General features: G+C 39.2%; 3 protein-coding genes across 10 annotated transcripts in view; all 3 read right to left on the bottom strand.

Moving 5' to 3' along the window:
• Window positions 1-2,579, bottom strand: part of RC3H2 (ring finger and CCCH-type domains 2) — a 44,979-nt gene extending 42,400 nt beyond the window's left edge. For 4 of the 6 annotated variants that reach the window (XM_036329726.1, XM_036329727.1, XM_036329729.1 and 1 more), the window contains exon 1: window positions 2,366-2,579. The gene's annotated coding sequence lies outside the window, so the exon portion shown is untranslated. The remainder of the gene's footprint in view (window positions 1-2,365) is intronic. The other 2 variants (XM_036329724.1, XM_036329725.1) reach the window with 1 other exon arrangement.
• Window positions 2,580-4,108: 1,529 nt separating this feature from the next.
• On the bottom strand, window positions 4,109-24,830 carry ZBTB6 (zinc finger and BTB domain containing 6). 3 transcript variants are annotated; one of them, XM_036329747.1, is made up of 3 exons: window positions 24,810-24,828; window positions 10,091-10,154; window positions 4,109-8,720 (listed from the first exon to the last, which is right to left on the bottom strand). In XM_036329747.1, exon 3 carries the CDS (start codon window positions 8,709-8,711, stop codon window positions 7,461-7,463), a length of 1,251 nt encoding a protein of 416 aa, XP_036185640.1. In that variant the 5' UTR covers window positions 8,712-8,720; window positions 10,091-10,154; window positions 24,810-24,828; the 3' UTR covers window positions 4,109-7,460. The 3 variants fall into 3 exon arrangements, with proteins under 3 accessions (XP_036185640.1, XP_036185641.1, XP_036185639.1); XM_036329748.1 differs by lacking the exon at window positions 10,091-10,154 and having other exon boundaries at window positions 24,810-24,830; XM_036329746.1 differs by lacking the exon at window positions 24,810-24,828 and having other exon boundaries at window positions 10,091-10,364.
• Window positions 10,705-24,910, bottom strand: ZBTB26 (zinc finger and BTB domain containing 26). The gene is made up of 2 exons (XM_036329753.1): window positions 24,810-24,910; window positions 10,705-15,426 (listed from the first exon to the last, which is right to left on the bottom strand). Exon 2 carries the CDS (start codon window positions 15,414-15,416, stop codon window positions 14,091-14,093), a length of 1,326 nt encoding a protein of 441 aa, XP_036185646.1. The 5' UTR covers window positions 15,417-15,426; window positions 24,810-24,910; the 3' UTR covers window positions 10,705-14,090.
• Between the last annotated feature and the right edge of the window lie 28 nt (window positions 24,911-24,938).

The following is a 24,938-nucleotide window of genomic DNA, read 5'->3' as shown; positions in this document are numbered from 1 at the left end:
AAATTTTTGGTTTTCATGTCTTTTAATTCAGGTAATTTATTTATTGGAAGAGATCCTCTAGAACAGCACTGTCCAATAGAAATAATGCAAGCCACAAGTAATTTAAAATTTTCTAGCAGTCATATTAAAAACGGAAAAAACAGGTAAATTTAATTTTAATATCTTTTCTTTAACCTAATTTATACAAGGTATCATTTTAACATGTAATCAATGTAAAAATTAGTGAGATATTTTAAATTCTTTTTTTTGTTGTTGTACTAAGTTTTGAAAAACTTGTGTGCATTTTACACTTTCAGCACATCTCAATTCATACCTGCCATATTTCAAGTGCTCAACTGCTACATGAGACTACTAGCTAGTATTGGACAATGAAATTCTCCTTAAAATTAAAAATAATACTCAAAAGTAAACTTTATTGAGAATTTGGGGTGAAAGTCACACCTACACTTAAGAAGGTTTTCATAAAACTAGAAAACCCTGAGGATTATTAAAGATATAACTTACAATAGATATAAGACTGGGTGCAAAACATTATTTTTAATTTTCAGCTAGCTTTATTTGACCACATGCTTCCTTTTTCACATCAGTAGAAAGTGAAACTTCAACTCAGTCCAAAACAATATGCAAGTACTCATCATGATAAAGCCTTGTTGTAAGTTTACTTAGCATTCTTAGATATTACATACAATACAGAAGTTCTATTTTTTTAATATAAAATTCTGTGTAAAGAAAAATACTTTCCCTCCCAAAAGAATTTTTGTTAAATTTTTTCAAACTAAAAGACAGCAAACTACAAAAGCAGAAAGTGAATTAATGAAAACATATAAACAAAGGACATAAAGTATTTTTGCATGTCAGGTGAACACAACAGTAATAACAGATCAGGAGTAACTCAAAGGATTCACTAATCAACACGACAGCAATTAAATGCTCAAAGAATAGGAGCCAGCTTGAATTACAACATCTGCTTTTGGAATATATGTTTAACATTGGTTTTTTTTCTAGCAAATTTCCAAACTCCACAACTCTTAAAACAAGAATCTCCGACAAAAATGGCAACGTTGGGAAAAAATGGTCTCTATTTCTTCAAGAACTGAATGTGGAAGTACACAGACAAGGGATGTTGTGTTAGAACAGTGGTGTAGCTCTTTAGGCAGATAAAAGAAGGTAACGATGGGAGAACTCTTCCTAATGTTTCAAGAAGCCTTAACTAAATTTGTATAACTATAAAAAGGCTCCACAGGCTAACTAAAACATTTGTTTCTTTGCTTTTGGGAAATTATAGCCGTTTAGTACAGCAACATTGGCTTTCTCAGGTTAACCCAAAGTTCCTACTGGAACTTAAAAGTTTGACTAACACAAAAATGGAAAGGATCCGTTAAGCACTTTATTTGGGATACAAAGTCCTAATCGCAGCGGGTGGGAAAATAGGGATTAAAAAGAGAGGGTCTGGGTACATGGAGAGAAGGAATGAAAAGGGAACGTAGGTGGTTATAAAAAAATAAATAAATAAAACCGGTAGGGAATCACGAGATTAGCTCTACTTTATGTCAGTGATTACTTGAGACTCTTGGTGTCAAGGTTCTACCTACTGGTATCTTGCAACTCTATTGTGACTCGAAAGAGGTAAATGACAGCTACCCTCATCTCCTTTCCGAAAGCTACGGACACAGAAAAGTAGCTCTGCATCTGAGAAACAAAGATGCTTTCTACCATTTTTCTAAGATGGTGGAAGAGTCTCCCCTTAAGAGGCTTCCCCAAGAAGGAAAAATGCAAGAGGGGAAGAAAGCCGCAGCAGAATTCCCTGGCTCCGTGTCATGCCAGCGCCCCGTCACATGCACTGGGCGACCCCTCCGGGCCGGCCTTCTCCCTCCCGGGAGGTTGAGCTCTCCCAGGGCATTGTCTGGCCAGGGTCCCCGCTTACTACTCAGACCGCCGCCACCATCCCTGCGTTAGGATCCGGGGAAGCCTCAGGGCGGAAAGCCGAAAAGCTAGAAGGGTACTTGGGTTCGAGAACCTCCTCCAACGCCCCTCTTACTAACTGGGGTGGAAAGGGAAGGGGAGCCTGGCCTTTGCTCGGGTGGATTGCTTAGGGGTCAGAGGCGGCCCCTCCGCAGGAGGCGAAGGGAGGTGGCCATTTGCGCCAGGCCTCGGCATTGAAAGAACCCGACCAAGGCCGGGGGCCTCCTTGATCTCCGGACTCCCGGTTGGGGTGTCAGGTGCGGCCCTCAGTTCCCAACCCTCTGTGCACCGACAACGACAGGGCACAGGCCCCGGGCTAACATAGGTCTCCCGCCCGATCGATCGCCGGGGACCAGGGACCCGGACTGGGGCCCAAGCTGCATCGTGCCCGCCCCCGCCCTACCTGTGGGGGCCCGGGCGGGGTCGCTAAGGGCCGCTCCCGGGAGCCCCGCGGCGGCGCGGCTCGGCGACAGAGGCGCCTCGTCTCGCCGGGGCAGAGCTCGGCGGCGGCTTCACGACCTCAAACTCCATCGGGAGCTACAGGGACAGCCCCGTTGGCGGCGGCGGAGGCCGCGACGGGGCCTCCTCCTCCTCCCTCCACCTCCTCCTCCACCACCGCCTCTTCACCATGGAGGCGGACCTGGAGGGAGCCAGACCTAACTCTCGCGAGAAGATACTCCCCACATCACGCGAGATCACGCAAAACCGGGAGTAAGGGCGGTGGAAGGAAAGCGTAGTAGCTCCAGCCACCTGGACCGCGCATTAGCTTCCCTCCGCTGGAGCCGAACCACCCTCATCACGTGACATGGGAAAACTGGAATAAGGTGGGAGGTGCTGTTAAGATGCCTAGGCAAGCCGAAGGGGCTTATGGGAAACTCCCAGCACATTCATCTTCTCCTTGAGCCAGCCTCTTGGACATTGGTTTGAGTTAGTGTCTGACTGCCCTCATGATATTCGTGAAAATCGTGATATTCATTTAACTTAATCTGATACATTTGCATTACAATCTTATCACTCTCCCACAATCAGATGCTGACCCCATCCTTCAATCCCTCTAGGTGCCAACCGATCTCCCTGATTTAAAAAATGAAAGAAAAAGAGAGCATTTGTTTGGCAGGCAATAATGCACACCTCTTTATTAACGAGAAAATTGAGTTTCTCAGAAGCTCGCAGGCATCAAAATTCAAGCACAAATTTTGGCACTAATAACTTCATAAATAGTTGTTGCAGGATTTTTCACAGTAAACTTCAAGGTATAAATTATTCTCACTGTTTTTATATCGGAAGAAATAGGCTTGGAATTAATATTTATGGCTAACTTACTATGTGCCAGGTCCTGTGTTAATAAAATTTTCATTTTTACTATTTTTACTTTCATTTATATTTCATTTACTCATCAAAATAATCCTAAAAGGCAGATACTATGTATTCTGTTCCTGATGAGAAACTGAAAAACTCAGATTAAGAAAATGGTCATGAGTTGCAATTAAGCTCAAGGCACTTTCCAATATGAAACCAGATATCCAACAAAAGACTCTATGGAAGCAAACCCACCATGAATTAGAAGACATATGGAAAAAGTTTATAAACTATAATGAACTTCACAATAAATATGGTTATTACTGCCTAGAAGATGAAAAAAATACCAATTTTTAAAAATTCAATGGCCACACCAAAGACTATTCTCCCACACATTTTTATCCTTTTCATACTCTTCTATTTATGAAATATATGCCAATCCTATAGGTTCCCAACAATGGTTCATTTGGTTCAGTTTTCCATTCAACTAGTGATGGGTGTGTGTGTACGCTTTCCATTTTACTGGATAGTTGTACATGATCTGAAAAGATTTTTCAAAGGTGGCCTGACCACTCACTATATTTAAAATTACAATCAGAATTTCCCTTCCCTTGCACTCCCTGCTTTATTTTCTCCATTTCCAAAATCTGAGAAATACATTACATTAATTTTATTCACAAATTTTGTCTCCCTTCAGTAGAATTTAAGTTTCATGAGAGCAGGAATTTTTGTTGGTATACTTAACTTAGATATTGTAAGCACTCCATAAGTATTTGTTGAATGAATGAATAGCCAGGAGAAATAGTTTCCTTTTTCAAAATTCATAGATGTACACAAAACACAAAGCTCTCCATTCCCATCTCCAGTTTATTATTTCTTATGTAAACATATATGATAGTTACATCCAAGGAAAAAAAAGAAAGGATTTTCTCTTATACCAAAGTAACAACTACCTCTCCAAGATCTTTTATTCAAAAATGCAGTAAATGAAGAGGCTTAAGACAAACATTTTGCATTTTCCCCATCATATAGAAAAACAAACAACTAAAAGTGAATGTTTAAATGAATAAATTCAACACTTAACTTTGTCATGCCTGCATTTAAAAAAAGATTTCTTTTTCCTGAAATTGTTTAAGCACATCATGCAAACAGACATTCACCTAGAAACGTTATGAGATCACTCTGTGCTAAATGAACAGGAATAAATAAATAAATAACCATCACTTTCACAAAACACCCCTTCCCCACACGCAAAACATCTCAAAGTGCTTACAAAAAATTTCACAAGAATCTTACAAGGCACACATAAAACTTAAACATAGTTCAACCATAATTCTTTTTTAACATCAAAGATAGGTAATTCATAAAAAACAATAGCAATAAAGTTTACTATTTGTTCACCCACCCCATCTTCATCCCTCCCCAACTAAATTTTACCGTAAAAAGCAAAAATAAGTATTTCAAACACAAACTATCTCTGATAGAAAAATGTCTACAAATGGCCAATCATAGATCAAATGGGAAAGACAATTAAGCACTGCACTATCATGTTCTCCAGTGGGAGAAAAACACTATTTGCTTTAGAAAAATTCTGTCTCCAATGGAGTGAGCAAATAGTGCAAAAAGACACCAAACTCTCTTTTGCTTCCCCCTCTTCTCTGTTCTTAGGAACTCTGGAAGATTTAAATATAAAATCACAGAATTTTAGACTTGGAAATGATCTATAAATGGTCAAGATCAAAGTTATTATTTTGCATATAAATTTAAGAGAAGCTCAACAAGAGGTGACCTGTCCAATGATACTAAATGGTGACCTGAAGGGTCATGAAGTTGGCTTTCTTATCAAATATGAGAGCTAGATTCTTTAAAGTCTCTCTCAGAGTTAAAATTCTATAGAAAATATATTTTTCACAAGTATCACAAAAAGGATAATGAACATTTATAACAATCAACATGTGATTCATCACAAAATTCTTATAAATGGTACAAAGTATATTACATATTAAAATATGGAAGGGCTTCAACTGATACTAAATATAGCAGAAATGCTACATAAAGCTGAGGTGAGTAGAAGAGGAATAGAACATCTTGAAAGTAAGATGCATCCAGTCAGGCTTCTTTACTAAAAGTGGTTCCTGTCTTTTAGAAGATATGACTTGCCCTGCAATATATTTTAATCTGTGTTATGACAACAAAGTTTTGTGTTAAATGTAGACAAGGCTATTGGAGAGCAATGGCTCATAACACAATCTGAAATATTACTGTAAGTAAAATAACCATATGGTCATGGTTTTGCTTTTGGCACATTTCTGGAAATATAGCATAAAACTCTAAAGATAGTTAAGCTTTTTGTCAACATATAGTAAATAAAAATTGCATTAATGTTAATGACTATTAATAATTAAGAAAACACTAAGATTTCCATCTTTAAACTGTTTATCTAGTGATAACAAGAAAATTAATATGTATGACAGTTCAGAAAGAAAAGGGAATGGACTAACAACATATACAAAATGGATGAATCTCAAAGGGCATGATGCTAGGTGAAAGAAGCATCTCAAAAGAGCTCATGCTATGATTCCATTTATGACATTCCAGAAAAGGCAAGATATACTGAAGAACTATTGGCAGGGTGTAGAGTTAGGAGGAACTGCCTACAAAAGGGTAGCATAAAGGAGTTTAGCGGTGGTGATAGAATGTTCTGTATTTTGATTACAGAGGTGGTTGCATAAATCTATATATGTGTTAAGATTCATGAAACTGGCCCTGACCAGTTTGGCTCAGTGGCTAGAGCATCGGCCTGTGGACTGAGGAGTCCCAGGTTCGGTTCCGGTCAAGGGCATGTACCTTGGTTGCGGGGACATCCCCAGTAGGGGGTGTGCGAAGGCAGCTGATCGATATTTCTCTCTCATGGATGTTTCTAACTCTCTGTCCCTCTCCCTTCCTCTCTGTAAAAAAATCAATAAAATATATTTTTAAAAAAAAGATTCATGAAACTGTATACCAAAAGCAAATCATTTAGCAGACGGGATCACTGTTCGAGAAAGGAAACGAGAAATGAGAAGGAGCTAGATATGGAAAGTGTTCCTCTGTCTAATGACCTCAGAGATGTCTGCTACAAGTGTTTTGAGCATACCATTCCTATTACCTAGATACAAATTTGACAAAGGTCAACTTTACTATGTTAACTAGAAGATAAAAGGGTAGCCCAGCCGACATAGTTCAGTGGTTGAGTGTTGACCTATGAACCAGGAGGTCACGGTTCGATTTCCAGTCAGGGCACATGCCTGGGTTGCGGGCTTGATCCCCAGTATGGGATGTGCAGGAGGCAGCTGATCGATGACTCTCTCTCATCATTGGTGTTTCTCTCTCCCTCTCCATTCCTCTCTGAAATCAATAAAAATATATTTAACAACAACAACAAAAAAGGTGTAACAAATACCTTTGGTTAAGTTGGGATTTCTAAAAGTAATTTTTTAGAGCTTCAAACCAATGGTATGTTTTTACTAGCCACAAAATTATTAGATGCCACTGCATTAAATAAAATCAAGACATTTGGGCCTAATGAATAATTTATAAAATACGTATACTAACAAACCATGGAAATAGTATTTTAAGAAAGGTATAAGGAAATTCTGCTATTCCCAAGTGAATATGAATTATGTTCTTTTACATTTTATAACAACAGGTACCTTGGTGTTTAGTTTGCAATCCAAAAGCAGTAGGTTAAAAAATTTGTTAGTCCTATCTGATTTTAAAGTGACTAATAATGGATAATAGGATGTTTTAAATTTTATCTTTCCATTATCTTAACTCATTAAAGTTATTACATGGCTAGGTTATTTTACACTTCCATCAACTACATAGATACTCAAAATCTGAATATGGAAATTCTGCTGGATCCGCTGTCATTAGAATCAATAATATTTAAGAGAAGAACAGTATTTCTCTAGGTATACAACTGGGACTTATATAACACAAGATGTGAGATAGCATTCCATCAGCTTTATCATGTCTCCCACACTTTGGAACTCTTAGTATAAGTTCAGAAAGAATAATGTACAGGCAGACCAAAAATAAGACCCAAAGATGAGGAGGAAAACAATATTACAAATGTTGCATTTCTATAGAAAGACTTGCCTAACATAGCTTCCATAGCAAGGTGTGATTCTACTTATAATAGATTTTGTTTTTTGAGATCATGAATAGGTATTTTTTTCACCACTGCTCCGGCCATGCACAGAGGTCACATGCTTTTTCAGGGCAGATTTGTGCTTGAAATCCATGTCACAACACTGGCATTTGTATGGCCGATCCCCACTATGTATGTTCAAGTGGTCCTGCAACGTGCTTTTAGCTGTAAATGTCTTCAAGCACACAGTACACTGAAAGGGCCGTATGCCCATGTGCCCTCGAATGTGCCGGTTGAGATTTTTCTTCTGTGTAAATGTTTTCCCACACTGTAAGCACAAGAACAGTTTATGCATCTTAAGGTGGCGCAGATAATTTTCAACATGAAGAAATCCTCGTGGACACCTGGGGCACTGGTGCCTCAGTGAATAAATATCTTCCAGGTTCTGAATCTCATTTGCTGTTCCATGACTTCCTTCAGTATTCCCACAAAATGAGCCCTGATCTTGATTCCCAGGAACTTCTGCCACTCTGCTCTCAACCGTAGAATTGATCAGTGAATGCTGTGTTTCAGAGAAATACATGCTTGCTTTTGAAGAGGTACAAGGCTGTGAAAACTGCCCATTTTCTACACCATCGGTATTTATAGATTCCACACGGAGGATACAAATTTCATTGTCTTTAAAACCTATATCAACTGAAGACAGCTCTGGTGACTTCATTTCCTGTCTCTCTGATGTCAAACTCTCTACTGTAGACTGCAACACATTGCTTTCCTCTTCTTTAACGTGGAGATCTATGTTTACAGGACTATCTTCTGAAATTTCGATGATCTCACAGTCTTTATCTGTATTTTCTTCCTCATTTTTAACATCTGGGTTAGAGGATTGACACAGGTCGGTATGTTGATTGTTGTTTTTCATAGAAAGGTCGATTTCCAGGTATCCTGACAAAGCTTCTGTACACTTTTCCACAATGTGAACCATCTGAAGGTAACTAGCAGCAGTCAAGTATTTCAAAAGCTCTTTCCTTTTCACTTCAAGTGCTCCAGTATAGCAAGAGAGCAACAATTTTCTGCCAACTTCTGCACTCTGCAAGATGGTAATTCTGACATGTTTTGACTGTGTGAGTAAAAACTGATCTCTCATGAAAGTGGAGCAAGCAGCTAATATCACCTTGTGCCCCTGGAACTCGGTGTCATTAATATAAATTGATACATCACAAAATAAATTTTGCTGTCTCAAGAGATTCATTTTCTGCAAGACTGCATCTCCTTGCTGTTCAAACTGGAAGTGCAGAACATCAGACTCCGCAGCCATGGTCAAAATCTAAGCAAAATATAATACAAACATTGCTGTAAGGATAAGGAATGCTTTCCTACACTGTGCTAGTAAAAACAAACAGAATTTTAAAATCCCAAACCTGAATTGGGTAAAAGAATACTCACTCAAATTTTAATCTGGGTGCTAAGAATAAATTTCAGAAAATTAAACCTCAAAATCCAGAAAAATTAAAACGCATTTCTCTCTGATCTTGTGGCACATTTTTTATATTTTTGTTACAGCATTTATATTATATTGAATTGTAGTTAACAGTTTCTGTATTTTTCTCCTTGGCTAAATTTATGTGCCTTGTCTAGTTAATGCCACTACTAAATGGCTGTAAGTTTCCCAAATTAGAAACCTTAATGTAATCTCCAAACTGTAGACTCCCCATCACTACTGCAGGTCTTTATTCTGTTCACCTGGACCACTGCCATGTCTTCCAAAAGTTCTCCTTGATACCAGTCTCTTATATTCCAAACTACCCTACTGAGTGCCACCAAAATTGACATCTTTTATTTATTTATTTTTTTAAATATTTTTATTGATTTCAGAGAGGACGGGAGAGGGAGAAAAAGATAGGAACATCAATGAGGAGAGAGAATCACTGATTGGCTGCCTCCTGCACACCCACTACTGGGGATCAAGCCTGCAACCCGGGCATGTGCTCTCCACCGGAATTGAACCCGGGACCCTTCAGTCCGCAGGGCAACGCGCCATCCACTAAGCCAAACTGGCTAGGGCAAATTGACATCTTTCAAAACTTTTCTCCCCCCGCCCCCTCTCCAGCTGTCCTCTACCTACGGGACAGGCTAACCTTTTTAGGAAATAAAAGGTCACTCATGATTTGGCCTTAAGCACTTTTATAGCTTTATCTTTTCTCTACTCTTTTTCATGGAAGTCTCTTTGATATTCATATTTTCACCATTGCCCAGGCAAGAAGACCCCCGAATGCACCTTTGCACATGTTACGCCCCAGTTACTTTTTCCAGCTAGCGATTTGGCTCCTTTAAGGCCTAAATCAAGTAAGGCTTCCTAGACGCCTCCTGTCTCCCCCTTAAGAGTCGGCTGCTCCCAGAGCATCACGAAACAGCGCCTCGTTCAGCCGAGTTCCTGCAGCGAACGCCGGGGGCCGGCACAGAGCAGGAAGAGCTTAGGGAACGTCTGCGGAATTGAACCTGGGTTCCCCGTGGCCGGGAAGAGCCGCCAGCTTGCCACAGGTCTTCCTGAGCCAAGCCCAACAGGACCAAGGCCCTGTCGACCAGGTGGTGACAGGACCAGCCCAGCCACCGCCGGGCAGCACCCAGCTGCCCTCCTCCTCCTCCTCCTCCTCGTGGGGCTTCCCCACCCGTCGCGTCTCCCTGCCGCTCACTCACCCACTCGGAAAACCAGAACCGACGTTTCCGCAGCGAAGGACCCGGACCGGAAGGTGGGCTTAGTCTGGAAGGAAATACATCCGGTGTCAACCACCTTGACCCCGCAGGGGGCGGGCTGAGCATACCGGAAGGACATTCTGAGACATCCTCCTTTCCTCACTCCCCCACCCCTGCGGAACGACAGAAAGACGCTCAGTGCCGGCAAATCCCATTTCTCCTGTCCCTGATCAGTACGGGAGCCAATTCCCCTTCTGAGTTCTCCCCAACCTCCGAATCGCAGGAGGCTTGTGAAGTTGGGGTACAGTGCGTCCATCAGAATACCCCGCGCCGGGACCACAGGGAGGCCCTCGCGGATTCTTATGGCCAGGTCCTCTCCTTTTACTGGGCCGCCTGCAATGTAAAAGGTGACGGAGGAAGGGGAGGAGACTGCCATGGGGATCAGTATCCGAGATTGCCTAGCTAATGGCCCATCAGGATCTGGCCCCAACCTCTGGATCTCTCTTCCTTTACTCTGTCGCTTCCTTCTCACCTTCACCCCCCGCCCCGCCCACGTTTTTGGGCAAACCCAAGCCTCTCATCCACTGTTTTCTTCCATATGCCCAATCCCTCCTCCCACTTACCCTTCAAAATCCCCTCATCCTTAAAGCCACCAGTAACTGCCTTGAATTAGCTGGCTCCTAGTTGGGAGCCTGTCAAGCCAACCCTTTGGTTGCCTTCATTATTGCAATTATCATTCCGGTATTGAAATCTGCGTCCCATCTAAGCAGAGGTACTTGGGGCAGTGCCTTACCGATCTTTACATTCCCCAAGACTAGCACTCAGTAGGCATCCAAGTATTTGCCAAATGAAGGAATTTCTGAACCAGCTCTTAAAAGCAGTTGCTTTACCCCTTAGTCAACAGGCTCTCATTTAAGTAACTGACCTTAGAAACAATTTCTGGTTAACTCATATTTGGTTCTGAAGCCAAGCTCAGCATATTAAAGAATAGGGATGAAGGAAGTATTCCTGTATTCAAATTCAAGCAATTGAAAAGGAAAGGAGGGGAGAAAAAATAAACTACTCACACCAGAGCTTTAATTGTCACACTTTTATTAAGGAAACTTCCCCATAATAAGTGAAGAGGTAGTTCATAGTATGTCTAACATACAACAGGTTTAAAACAGCTATTCACCAGCTGAAATAAAATGTTCTAGGTTGTTTTTTTAGGACAATATTTAAAAGTAGTGACACTGGTCACCCTCCACTTACAGATTTTCTAAAAAAGAAACTAAAACAAATTAAAACCACATCTGATTTACCTCAGAGCTGCTTCGGTTTGGAGTTTGTCTTTAAAATTAAATAATAAATAAATAACTGTGATACAGTATCTTTTTTAAACCAACTATGGTAAAGAGTGTTCTCCCCTTTTTAGTTTTCCTGGGGATCCATAAAATACAAATGCTGAGTAACTAAGGTTTTTAAAAATCTTCCTCTATAAAACTTACTTGATATCAATAATTTGACCACTTTGCAATACAATCTAAGAAACATGTATAAACAAAGGAGAAAAGTAAAATCCCACCAAAATTAAGAAAATGTCTCACAGAAACAGAACACCGCACCAGCCAAGAGGTTTGCAGTACAAAAGGTGAGAACTATAGCTTTTACAGATACAAAACCATCTAGATGCTGACTTTAAGTGATCAAAAAAAGCAAGGCAGTTTCCTTTATTACTCTTAGTTTAAAATCAAATTGATATCTGAGCTCCCTAAGACTACATGAAACTGTAAGATCTGTGAGAGCAGGGATCATTGCAATCTTACCTTCATATCCTCATCATCTAGCATAGTGCCTGGCAATAGTAGGTGCTCAATAAATGCTTCTTGAATGACTAGATGAACCCAGCAAATAGTCTCCAACCAAAGAGAGCAATCTATTTTGAACCCATGACTTTTAGTCTTCAAACCAGTAACAAAAACAGGACATGAATATAAACAAAGGAAGCACTCCAGCATGAAATTTCCATGCCAAAATGATGTTCAAAGGAAATAATGACTTGTTGGTTAACATGGTAATGTCACACTGTTGCAGAGAACTGGTACTCTGCCTGGGTCATATAAAAACTGGAATGCTTGGCAGCATCATTAGACCATATAATGAGTGACCTTCGGCATAAGATACCTATTAGTCTTATCACTCAATTTTATTCTCATTTTAAATCTTTTAACAAAAGGTAGAAATAATACCTCAAGTCAGATTCACATGTAAATGTATCAAATTATAACAACTTTAGGAATTCCCTGACTACTCAAGTTAAACCTAATTTTTGGTTTATTGGTATATGCACTCTCATAGCTCAAACATGAAAACAAAATCCTGATGGAAATTAAATAAACAGTTTCCAGACAAAATCAGTTTCACATTTAGATCCTTCTCACACTTATTCTTATTTGTCCTTTCCCTCCCTAATACCCAGCAAATCAGTCACTTGATTGGGAAGAATGTAATATTTATTCTAACTAAAAAATAACAAAAATAAATCCTCCTGTGATATTTTGTTTGCAAAATCCAGGCTGTCTTAGAAAGCCAATAGGGATTCACAAAGGTGAGCTTTTTGCTAATGTATTCTTGATTATGTACTAGATCTTGTTAAGCAAAGGGATAGTGAGAAAAAATGAGGAGACATTAGCTCATATTTAGTCACTTATCTTATTTGGCCAACCTTGGCCAGGCCACCTCTTTGGGCTATTAATACCCCAACTTAAAAAAAAAAAAGAGAGAGAGGTGGAGTAAATTATCTCTTAAGACTCTCTAAGGACTCTAACACTTCTATTACCTATGTCTAACTCATGGGTCAAAAACTAATAAGACTCAAAATTTTATTTCTGAACTACAACATACAGTTGTTCTGTTTTACCATACTTGGAAGATCAACTTTGTATTAGCGATCTATCAAACATAGCAAGGTGGGGCTATAGGAATATCTGAATGCAAAAGCCTGGTTGCTCATTCCACAACCCATTTTTTTCATCCATTTTAGAAATTAAGGTACATGAGAAAATGAGAATTCAGAGACTCTTAGAATACACTGAACAAAACTCTGAAGCCCAAACACCTTTCTGATGGCTAACCACCTCTCTGATAGCTAACCTCTAAAGCAGAGTCCAAAGACTGACTCCTAAATAGCTTCTTTTTAGAGAGACTATTATACTTTAGCACATTTTAAGTATGCTTGGAGCATCCTGACTTAAAAAGCATCAATAAGTTACACATGAATAAGCGTTTGGCTTCTTTTGAGGAAGACGTCTCATGTTAAATTGTTGTACAAAGGTACTTCTATTCTTTGTTGATTATGCTCCTCATGGTGATACCTAACTATGCCTGCAGGTGTTGCCGGAAAGATTGTACTCTGGTCTGTGTGAACAATTCAGTGACATAAAGTTGGGGGCCATAATGCTGTTGAAAAGACTGCTGAACAACTTAAAATACTTCTTTATAGCCAGTTCCGAGAAAAGTACAAACAGTAGGGAGTCATTCATTCATAGATGAATTATAAGTAGGCAACCAGAAGTTCTATCACATAGTCAGGCCAATAGCAATATCACTTTATATCTTAGCCTATTTTCTGCCAAAGAAAAATATTATTCACTTCTCTTAGCATAGCATCCATTAGTGGATTGCAGGTGATGTTATTAACTTGTTGGTGCCTTCCGAATGTGTCCAGTGAAAAGCCTAAAATGTGTCAGTCTAAAACATAAGTCAATGTTAGGTAGACAAATGGAATACTCCTTGGGAAAGGAAGACAGGCATCACAAGATAATTCAAAACAGAAAATGGGAGAGGGCAAAAGGAAGGCAAGACCACTCCAAGTGGTAAGTTGCCTGGTCTGTTAGTACTTTGATTCATTCTACAACCTGCACAGAGGCTTTGGAGAAGTCAAGCTAGCAAAATCTCTTCTAAAAACACTCAAGACTATTGCCACGTTTTCAGTCACTTCTAGTTTTGAGCATAAAGCCCCTACTCAGTTCACACAAGTACTATCATTCCTTAGGTTCAGGACAGCTTGGGCCAGTTTACCTGCATCCAGGACCTGTGTTGCATCAGGCTGTGGCTGACACCCTTTAGAGTCTGTAACTGTTGTACATGCAAAAGAATCAAAATCCACTGTGAGGTCTTGCACATTTCTCTCATTGGCATTATCAAAGCTGTTTTTGCCATGCAGCTGTTTAAGGTGTTTCCTCAAAACTGGCTTATGTGCAAAAACCATGTCACAATAGTTACACTTATGGGGCTTATCTCCACTGTGAAGGTTAAGATGATCCTGTAAGGAACACTTCTGAGAAAAGGTTTTCCCACAGATCTTACACTGGAAAGGTTTAATGCCGGCATGCACACGCATGTGTCGATGAAGGTTGCCTTTCTGAGTAAAAGTCTTGCCGCAGAGTAGACACATAAAGAGTTTGTGCATTTTTAAATGGTTGGCGTAGTTCTCCAGGTGACGGAACACCCTGGTACACTTTGGGCATTGATGATGCCACTGTAGGCCTTTGTCTACACCTCGAATATTAGGCCCAAAGACATCTTTTGAGGCCAAGACGATGTTATCACTGCCTGTGTAAGAGAGGGCATAATTGTGGAGATGGTTTTGTTCTATTTCACTTACTCTGTTTTCCACAGTTGAATTTATCAGGGAGTGCTGGGGCTCTGATGAATGTAAAGCAGTGGGTTCAGAAGAAATAAACTGGTTCTGATCTTTTTTACTTCTAACCTCTGATACATCCCCAATAGATTCTACCTTAACAATCTGAATATCACTGTCCTCCATATCCATACTGTCTTCAGATGGATGAATACAAGGTGAGTCCTGCTTTGGGGAGCCTCTGGCATCTCCCTGCTGTTCTTTTGACTGGGGAGAAGCACTCTGTGGTTCACATCCCTCTTTACTATCCAGTGGTTGTTTTGGCTTTATAAACTTCCACAAGGCCTGTGTGCACCGTTCTACAATGTGGCTCATCTGAAGAAAACTCGCAGCGGTCAAGTAATTTACCAGTTCCATCTCAGGGAATTCCAGCACACCACTATAACAGGATAAGAGCAATTGTCTCCCCACTTCGGAACTCTGCAATATGGAGATTTTCACCTCTCTGGAATCATTCAGTAAAAACTGGTCTCTTAAGAAGGGGGAACCTGCAGCAAACACAATTTTATGCCCCTGTACCTCAATATCATCTATGAGAACTGTAACATCACAAAATTTATTCTCTTCTCTTAATTTGTTCATTTTTTGTAACATTGAATCTCCATAATTTTCAAACTTGAAGTGAAGGAGATCTGATCTTTCAGACATTTTGGCAGACCTAAAGAACAGAAATGTAAAAAGGATGAATTTAAGAAAATTCAAACAATGAAGAAACCTGAATTTTCTTTCCAAAACCAAATTTGTGTTATCATGTCTGTTTGTATGTATCCAAATGAAATTTGCCTTGAAAGAGGAAACAGTATAACAGCTTTCAAAGGCGGTTGAAAATTACTCCTTGTCAACATCAAGTGTCAACTGCACCTGATGAGTGGACTTGTATCAGTATAAATAGCTTGGCATTCATTCAACTTTTAAAGATACAGGAACAGTACTTGAGTTACTCCATGAGCATTTTTTTTCTTCACAAATGAGAATTCTTTCAGGTTTCAAAAAGAAACTAAAACATCCCAACAAGTAATAATGACATAACTATTTTCTTTTGCATGACACTGTGAACCTACTTCTTCAAAGACAAAACACTGCTCTTTTGCTTTGTATTTTAAAGAACTGCAATGACATTGCTTGCACCATTCCTGGGTAAACCGTCTTCTGTTTAAAAGGATGTGTATTTATTCATACAAGTATTTCTACAATAAAATGAAAGTTACAGACCTAAAGGGATAATGTATATCCTGTGCATTGGACAAATCTAATTCTCTCTTGAGAAACATTTCTTGATATAGAAAGGAAATAAAATATTTGATATAGAAAAAACAAACCACTTGGTGGGAATCGGGGTAAGAGTAAATATCTGATTAATTTTTACTAGATTTTGGTCTTTCTTCTTTGCCCAACTTTATACATCATTATGCATCAACTGGACAACTAGAACAGACTCATACATGTTCCGTGGCTTCCTGGTTCTATTCCTTTTAATCCAACTCCTACATCACCACATGACATCTTTAGAAAACACAGTTCTGATTATATTCAACCCCTACCTAAAGTCCTGTGATTGCCCATTGTCTTGTAGATAAAGACCAACCTCTTGAGTATACATTTTTAAGTAAACTAATAATAAGTAAGATAAACATTGGCATAACACATTCAATTATGGAGAAGGTGTCTTTGCCAAAATTCTCTGCATATCTGTCCCTTTATAGAAAAAATAAATATGGAAAAAGTCCCCATATTCTGATTCCATACTCTCCAAATAATTTTCTGGTAACTTGGCTTCCTGTGTGTATCTCTAAAAGGAAGGATGAATTAGCTTTGCCACCAGCCATTGTAAAAATAATAAACTGGCATTCTCTGTCTATATACCAGTCTCCAGTGAGATCAGTAGAATATTAGCTATACCTTGAGAAATAGCTCTATAATTTCAGTCCATCAATAAATTTACCTTGACTTTTGAGCATTCATCAACTCTGTAGTTGAGAATTATATAAGACAACCAGCTGGTCTTGGCCACATTTGGATCCTAAAGCCCAATCTTTATAATTTTACCTTCTACAACACTGACCTGCAAAGGTTCATAGAAAACCAGCTCCTGAAGGCAGAGTCTAAGTCTTCTTTTAAAAATATATTTTATTGCCAAACCGGTTTGGCTCACTGGATAGAGCGTCGGCCTGCGGACTGAAGGGTCCCAGGTTCGATTCCGGTCGGGGGCATGTACCTTGGTTGCGGGCACATCCCCAGTGGGGAGTGTGCAGGAGGCAGCTGATCGATGTTTCTCTCTCATCGATGTTTCTAACTCTCTATCCCTCTCCCTTCCTCTCTGTAAAAAATCAATAAAAAAATATTTAAAAAAAAAATAAAAAATAAAAAAAAATAAAAATATATTTTATTGATTTTTTTTTTTTTTACAGAGAGGAAGGGAGAGGGATAGAGAGTTAGAAACATCGATGAGAGAGAAACATCGATCAGTTGCCTCCTGCACACCCCCTACAGGGGATGTGCCAGCAACCAAGGTACATGCCCTTGACCGGAATCGAACCTGGGACCCCTCAGTCTGCAGGCTGACGCTCTATCCACTGAGCCAAACCGGTTAGGGTTTAAGTCTTATATTGCTCAGTGCCTGGTGCATGATGGCATTCTACTGACTCCAAGCCTTAGCACAGTTATTTCTTTAGTCTAGAACACTGCTCCTAGCCAATTCTGACTTTATTTCCTCTGAGAGGCCCTTCCCTGACCCTTTAGACCAGTGGTTCTCAACCTTCCTAATGTTGTGACCCTTTAATACAGTTCCTCATGTTGTGGTGACCCCCAACCATAAAATTACTTTCGTTGCTACTTCATAACTGTAATTTTGCTACGTTATGAATTGTAATGTAAATATCTGATATGCAGGATGTATTTTTATTGTTACAAATTGAACATAATTAAAGCATAGTGATTAATCACAAAAACAATATGTAATTATATATGTGTTTTCCGATGGTCTTAGGCAACCCCTGTGAAAGGGTCGTTCGACCTCCAAAGGGGTCGCAACCCACAGGTTGGCGACCCACAGGTTGAGAACCGCTGCTTTAGACTGACAGTTTTCTCTACTGAACCCATTGCTTGGTACTTCTATCATAACACTAAAAATCATTTGTTAAATACTTGTTCCTTCCCCTCCAAACTGCAAGCTTCATAGACAGAAACATCTCCATCTTATTCAACAGACTAATGTTGGGAGCATCCATCTTCTAAAGCCAACCACTTTTTCCTTTCGCTTCAAATTATACTTATTGCAGCCACATTACTGGTCAAACCCTCTTCTGTTCAAACTGGTGTGTTCTCCTGCCACCTAACACTGTACTAACCACACAGCAGTGCTCAGGTTGTGTTTGTTAAACCTACAGGATTTGTTTGGCAGTGGTAAGAAGGAAGAATTGCTGTTAGGAAGACCAGCTCAGCATCTGCAGAAGCATTACAGGTCTGAGGACATGGAGCTTAGGAAGGAATGAAAATGGGAATACGGAGCAAAGAAAAACAACAAAAGCTATTTCATAGAACTTGGTAATTTACTGGATACAGAGTATGAAACAAAGGAATGTGTAAAGGGTCTAAGGGTACAAGTTCAGCTAAATGAAACTGTCATTGAAAGAAAGGTGATATTTAGGAGGGAGAACTGGTAGGGTGCAGGTATATTAACAAAAATATACATAAGATGTAAAGAAGCAAATGTTGCATCAGAGAAAATATGGTGAATATCAGATAAAAAGGAATAAATCTAGGAGATACAGGAAATATATCAGTAAAGAAACAGCAAAACTGTATTATCACTGGTCAGTGTTAGCAAATACAGTAGCTTAATATATTCATTCTGGAAAGAGCAAATGTTCCAATTGAAAAACAGAATTTTAAAAATGGCTATTGTTTCAAATAACCAAACAAAAGGGGTATTCATTTTTAGAGTTTAGCTTGTCCTTAATCTACCCTCTGGTCAGTATTTTCCCACTCACACCCCAAAATGAGCATTAACGGCTTCCATCTGTAGTGTGACAGGACTCACAATACTTCATTGTTCCTTGGAGCTCCGAAGATGAGGAGCTGGAAGTTCCCTTTACTTACTCCTATCCATCAGTCTCAATAAACTTACCAGGAGGAACAGCCAAAGAGGTATTCAGGAAAGTGCTCGCATTGAATAAAAAAGACATTTTATTCCATTTAAGAAGTTTTCAATAATATGTGTCAGCCCACTCTATTGTTTCCCCGTTGATAAACTCTTATTTCCAGGCCACAGTTTATCCCTTAATTGTTTCCTGTCACTAGTTTCTCTTTCCAATAGACTGTTAATTATTTGAGGGCAAAGGTCAATTGCTACTTTTTACAGAGATCATTCAACAAAACATAGCAGAATAATAAAAGATTATTAATAAACTTTAAAATTATTAAAATAATTTGAAATTATTATTGAGTGCCTTGGGAAAAATTTCTTACGAGGGTTTATTTCCAAAATACTTTTGATAATATAAAACTATATTTTAAAAAAGCCTTTTCTTTTTTTTCCTTTTTAAAAATGACAAAATGAAAGGAAATAACTGTTTCTTATAAACTGGCTTAATTTTATTTAAGAATTAAGAATTAAAGGAATAGTAGTTAATCTTTACGGAAACCTTGCTAATTTTACAGAAACCTTGCTATGTACCCGGTATAGGCTAAGTGCTTTACCAATATTGACCCATTTAATCCTCAAAATCCCTGTAAGGTAGGTATTATTATTTCTCCCACTTTACATATGAGGAAACTCAATCTTGGAGAACATAAATAACTTCCTCAATTTAAGAGAGGTAGAAAGTGTTAAATATTAGAGTGGAACTTGTGCCCAAGCTTCGTGATGCCAAAATGTGTCCAACAACTAGGCTAGCTCAAGTTTTATAGGAATAATGTTAACTGTGGAACTGTTCAAATTTCCCTCCTCATATCCATTCAGCTGGATGCTTATGATTTATATGCTTTTGTGTATTTACTTCAATAAAAGGCTTATGTTTAAAAACAAAAAGTACAACTTAAAGTGAAATCTGTGTCAAGTCTAGAGGACCTTAATATTAATAGTGATTTATGTATTAGTCTTATCCCTGATTGCATTTTATACCCTTACCCTTGTTTTATCTTGTTTTCTCACCTATTTTAACTGTTATTTTTCCATCTTTTGTGTATTTATCTTTTTAGACTGAAACAATTCAATTTGCAAATAAAACAGAGAATAAAAATTACAAATATATTGGGTTTACAGAGTCCCCAACTGTAGTTAACATTTTAGTACAGTAATTATTCATACTTTTCATAAGAACCACTCATATAATTCTAGATTATGGCAGAGCTTCTAGTAACTGGAAGAAATAACTGAGCAGGTAGAATTGGTCACCACATCCTGTTGATTCTTTCCTCAGAATGATTTCAAAATTCTCTCTATTCTTTTTTAAAATATATTTTTATTGATTTCAGAGAGGAAGGGAGAGAGAGAAATACATAAATGATGAGAGAGAATCATTGATTAGCTGCCTCCTTAGACACCCCCAACTTGGGATGGAGCCCACAACCTGGGCATCAGACCTGACCGGGAATCGAACCATGATCTCCTGGTGGTTCATAGGTTGATGTTCAACCACTGAGCAACACCAGCTGGGCGCTCTCTCTCTCTGTCTCTCTTATTATTGCCATAGTTCTGGTCCTAATCATCTATTGCTTAGATTACTTCAATTAAATCTGAATCCGCCGTTTCCATCAGCAAGTTTTGAATGACCTATTTCTCAAATATCAATGTAATTCTCACTTAAGATCACTTTCTCTTTGTTTATATTTACATAATTTTTCCATAATTATGTCCATGTAACAAATGCGTCAACTGATTTGAAAATTTCCCTTTGTTCATACGTGTAACCAAAAAGGATCAGTGAATACGTATTCCAGGTTAGACAATGTTCACTGGTATGCTCTGAGCAGTGAGAAAATACCTAAGTTTCTTATGTCAAATGCCTGTAATAATTACTGATAAGGAAAACTTTTCTATCTGAACAATAATCTCCCAAGCTGTATGTCAGTCTGTTTCCTCATCTACCTCATAAAAGTGTCTTTATATTTCAACTTAGCACTCACAACTATTTGGAAACCTTTGTTTATCTCACTAACATCATATGCCATTTTTTAAAGATGTTGTAATATACTACAGCCTTTCTCTCTATAAACCTCAATCCTTTTCTTCTTTTGGGTAACTGTCAGAACACTACATTCTCCAAGTTTTCACACTTTTGTGTGTTTTCCCCCCTTATTATTCTACATAACATATACAGAAATACATCATTTCTGGAAAAATTTTGAACATTATAGATAAAGCCAAAGTCCCCTTTCCCAACTACCTTTCACTCAGTACTCAGCTTGTTCTAAGGTTGGTCCTTAATGACTCTCCCTCTCCCCATTTAACTTTTTTAGTTGGTTTATTTTAAAGAGAGGAAGGGAGGGAGGGAGAGAGTTGTTGTTCCACTTATTTATGTGTTCATTGGTTGATTCTTCTATGTGCCCTGACCTGACCGGAGATGGACCCCACAACCTTGGTGTTCCATGACGTTCTAACCAACTAAGCTACCTGGCTAGGACCCCTTCCTCATTTTAAAAACACTTCTGTATGCCTACCCACAGAAAATATAAAATTCTGTTATTAGACATAAACTATACATATTGTTTGTAACGTTCTTTTCTCATTTATTGTTTTTGAGACCTATATATGATGAATAATTATAGACCTAGTTCATTTTAAAACTGTTGTATAGAAGTGGGTAAGTTACTTAACTACTGGCCTCAGTTTTCCACCAGTCTTTTGCAAGTATGCACAAAAGTATAACAGTACATATAACCTTCACAACTTAGTCCTTGATTTTTTCCTGTGTTTTATTTTTTTCAAGGCTTACTTCCTCAGAAAGCCTGTCTGGTTTCTCAATGTTTTATTACATTCTCTATTTTAAAAATTCCTAAATCCTCACCCTCAAGGCCAACCTTAACCAAACTTAACGCCAGTTCAAAGTACTCAAAATACTTGCCTTAGGCTATTACTGTATCACTTGAAATACATGATGTCTAAACTATTGCATTATCTTAAAATTCAATTAGTCAAAAATAAGAATTTATGGAGAATGGCTCTAAGGAAAGTAGATGTGGAGGCAAAGAAACCTGCTAGTATGCTATTACTCAAGCAGATCAAGATAGAAATGATGAGGACTGAACAGAGACAGTAATAATATGGATGGAGAGAAGAAACAGAATTGAGAGTTTTTCCAAACAATCAACTGATGAACTTGGTGACCAAGGGGATGAACAAGAAAGGAAAGGTCAAGATGACACCAAGATATTTGGCTAGAGTGACTGGATGTCTTCAAGAGTGCCATTCAATAAGCTAGGAAATACTGGAGGGGATGATTATGGGTCTGGTCTTAAAATGTTTATTCAGAGGAGCCGGCATGGCATCAAGGGGAAGATCCATTAGCTAGTTCAGTGGTCGGCAAATTGCAGCTCTCGAGCCACATGCGGCTCTTTGTCCCCTTGAGTGTGGCTCTTCCTAAGCCTTAGGAGTACCCTAATTAAGTTAATAACAATGTACCTACCTATATAGTTTAAGTTTAAAAAATCTGGCTCTCAAAAGAAATTTCAATCGTTGTACTGTTGATATTTGGCTCTGTTGACTAATGAGTTTGCCGACCACTGAGCTAGTTGGATATGAGTCTGAAGTTGAAGAGGAGACTAGATTATAGATAGTAAGTGATAGATGAAAGCGTAATATAAATTGACCTAATTGTGAAAGAAATGGACCGAAAATGGCACAGATTGAAAGAAGATCTAAGACAGGAGGAAATAAAAAAGAAATACATAACAAATATAAAACTGTTACTTACCTTCTTCTCAATCTGGATCACTTTCCAAGCCTCTCCATTTTTTACCAATGAGCTTACCTTTGCTTAAAATTTCCCCACTCCTTTGACTCCCATATTTAGTCACTGCTTACTTTAGTAGTATAAAACCATGGATTCTGGAGCCATATTTCCTAGGATCAAAACCCTGCTCAACCACTTACTAGCTGTGTGACCTTAGGCAAGTTATTTAACCACTTCTGTGCTTCCATATACCCAATGTCAAATAGTAATATTACTTCATAGAGTTGTTATGGGAAATTAAATTCATTTTAAAGTAAATTAAATTTAAAGATTAAGTTCATTTTTTTTTTTTTTAAAAAAAAGCTTAGAACAATACCCGGAATGAGCTCTATAAGCATTCCTTAGGTAAATAAACAAATAAAGCCTGTAAATTTTCTCTGGGAAAGCCTTCATATGTGGCCTTTCCTCATTCTCATTTAACAACCAGTTGAGAACTCCATTATTTCATATATCATCACCTCATCACTCTGCTAAAATTGCTTTTTGAAGGATCATTAATGATTTCTTAATACAAAAAATTCAATATTTTTTTCCCCTCACTCCCCAAATGCTCTGCATGAATTGTTCCAGTGGCTTCCTTCTCAATATTCTCTTCTCTTGATTTCTGGGTCTTTTTGGTTGTAAGAACTTTATATTCTTATGCTTTATCCCCTAAGTCTGCTTCTGCTGCTACACCAACTACTATTTCATAATGCAACCATTCCCCAAATTATTCCCTTCAATATCAATAATATCTTCCTGTTGGCAACTATTCCCATAGCTTCCACCTCTATACAGATGACTCAAGCCTTTACCTCTAGCCACAATATTTAGGCTAAGCTGCAGATTTGCACTTCAACTATACACTGGAAAGTTCCATTAGACCTCTAATGCAACATATCAAAAAAATAAATTTGGAATCTACACTAAGCTTATGGCTTTATTGCTGACAATGGCATCAATGTTCTTCAAATACCAAAAGTCTAAAACCTGGGAATCAGCTTGGGTGCCTCTTCCACCCTCAAAAGCCAATTTATTATGGAGTCTTCACACCATTCACTATAGCACACTTGCTTGCTTTCCAGTAATACCTTCATAACTCGATTTCAGGACTTCAATACTGTTTACTAAGCTGATGTCATTACTCCTTAAACACACACACACACACACACACACACACACACACACACACAAAACCTCCCATAAGTATACCTAGATTTTAGCTACAGAGTTCAGAATCAGTCTATAGAAATTTCTATTCTATATCCAGAATATGGCTTTCTACAGTGCAACTTTGTATCATTCTCCTCCTTAAAATTCTGAAGACTATCCACCTCCTTTAGGAGTGAACCTTTTACCATCTGGACCTTGGTCTACTTTCCCAATCTCACATCTTATCTACAAACAAGGACGCCCCCCACCTCCACCCCCCAATTTCCTCCTCTCCCCACACAAGTTATGCTCAGTCGTCCTTTCAAAGCATTGCAACTGTTTCTTCTGCCTGAAAAGCGCTTCACCTGATGTTCAAGAAGTATAATTCAGAAGTCACTTTCTCTCTTCAGCCTTCCCAGCAGCTGCCCCTTGAGCAGTTCACACATGTATGACTCATACACACTCGATTGTAGGAGCACTTATTTGTTTATATGTGGCTCCCAAACTTGACTATAAAAACTGGAACGGTATCTTACGAATCCCCAGTGCCTGGCACAGCGCCAGTCATAGAAAAGGTGCTGCAGCCAGAAGCTGATGCGCAGGAAACCCCGGCAGAAGGATAACCTCATAGTGCTTCCCGCGGGCTGGCACCAAGGCCTTGCCAAAGCCTCCGCTCTGGCTCTTCCTACAAGAAACCAGAGTCAGGCGTCCGAGCCAACTGCTGGGACCTCGGCCGGGGTCGCAGGAGGAGGTCCCGGGAGCATCCTTAAAAACTCCGGAGGAGGGAAGGGAAAGGGGCGGGGCGCAGCGTGGGCTGGGCCAAGGGCTCCTTAAGTCCCCCCGGGCCTAGGCCAGCCCCTCGGCCCCCATCACGTCCTGGCCCATCGAGGGCCCCTAGGGGCTCCATCCTGAGAGACCCCGTACCCCTGCCCGGTTCTCTGGCCGCCTCCGCACTTACAGACCCAGGGGAAGGCCACGGTCAGCATCCGGCACCACCAGGAGCTCCGGCCCCTCGGGGCTCCGGAATGGGGGAGGGGCAGGGAACCCGAGCCAAAGGGGGACCCAACGGAACCGGAAGGGCAGCCCT

Source organism: Myotis myotis, unplaced genomic scaffold (assembly GCF_014108235.1).
Source record: "Myotis myotis isolate mMyoMyo1 unplaced genomic scaffold, mMyoMyo1.p scaffold_m19_p_12, whole genome shotgun sequence".
NCBI classification, from domain to species: domain Eukaryota; kingdom Metazoa; phylum Chordata; class Mammalia; order Chiroptera; family Vespertilionidae; genus Myotis; species Myotis myotis.
Note: the sequence above shows the minus strand (reverse complement) of the source record. Positions and strands in the feature narration are given on the sequence as shown.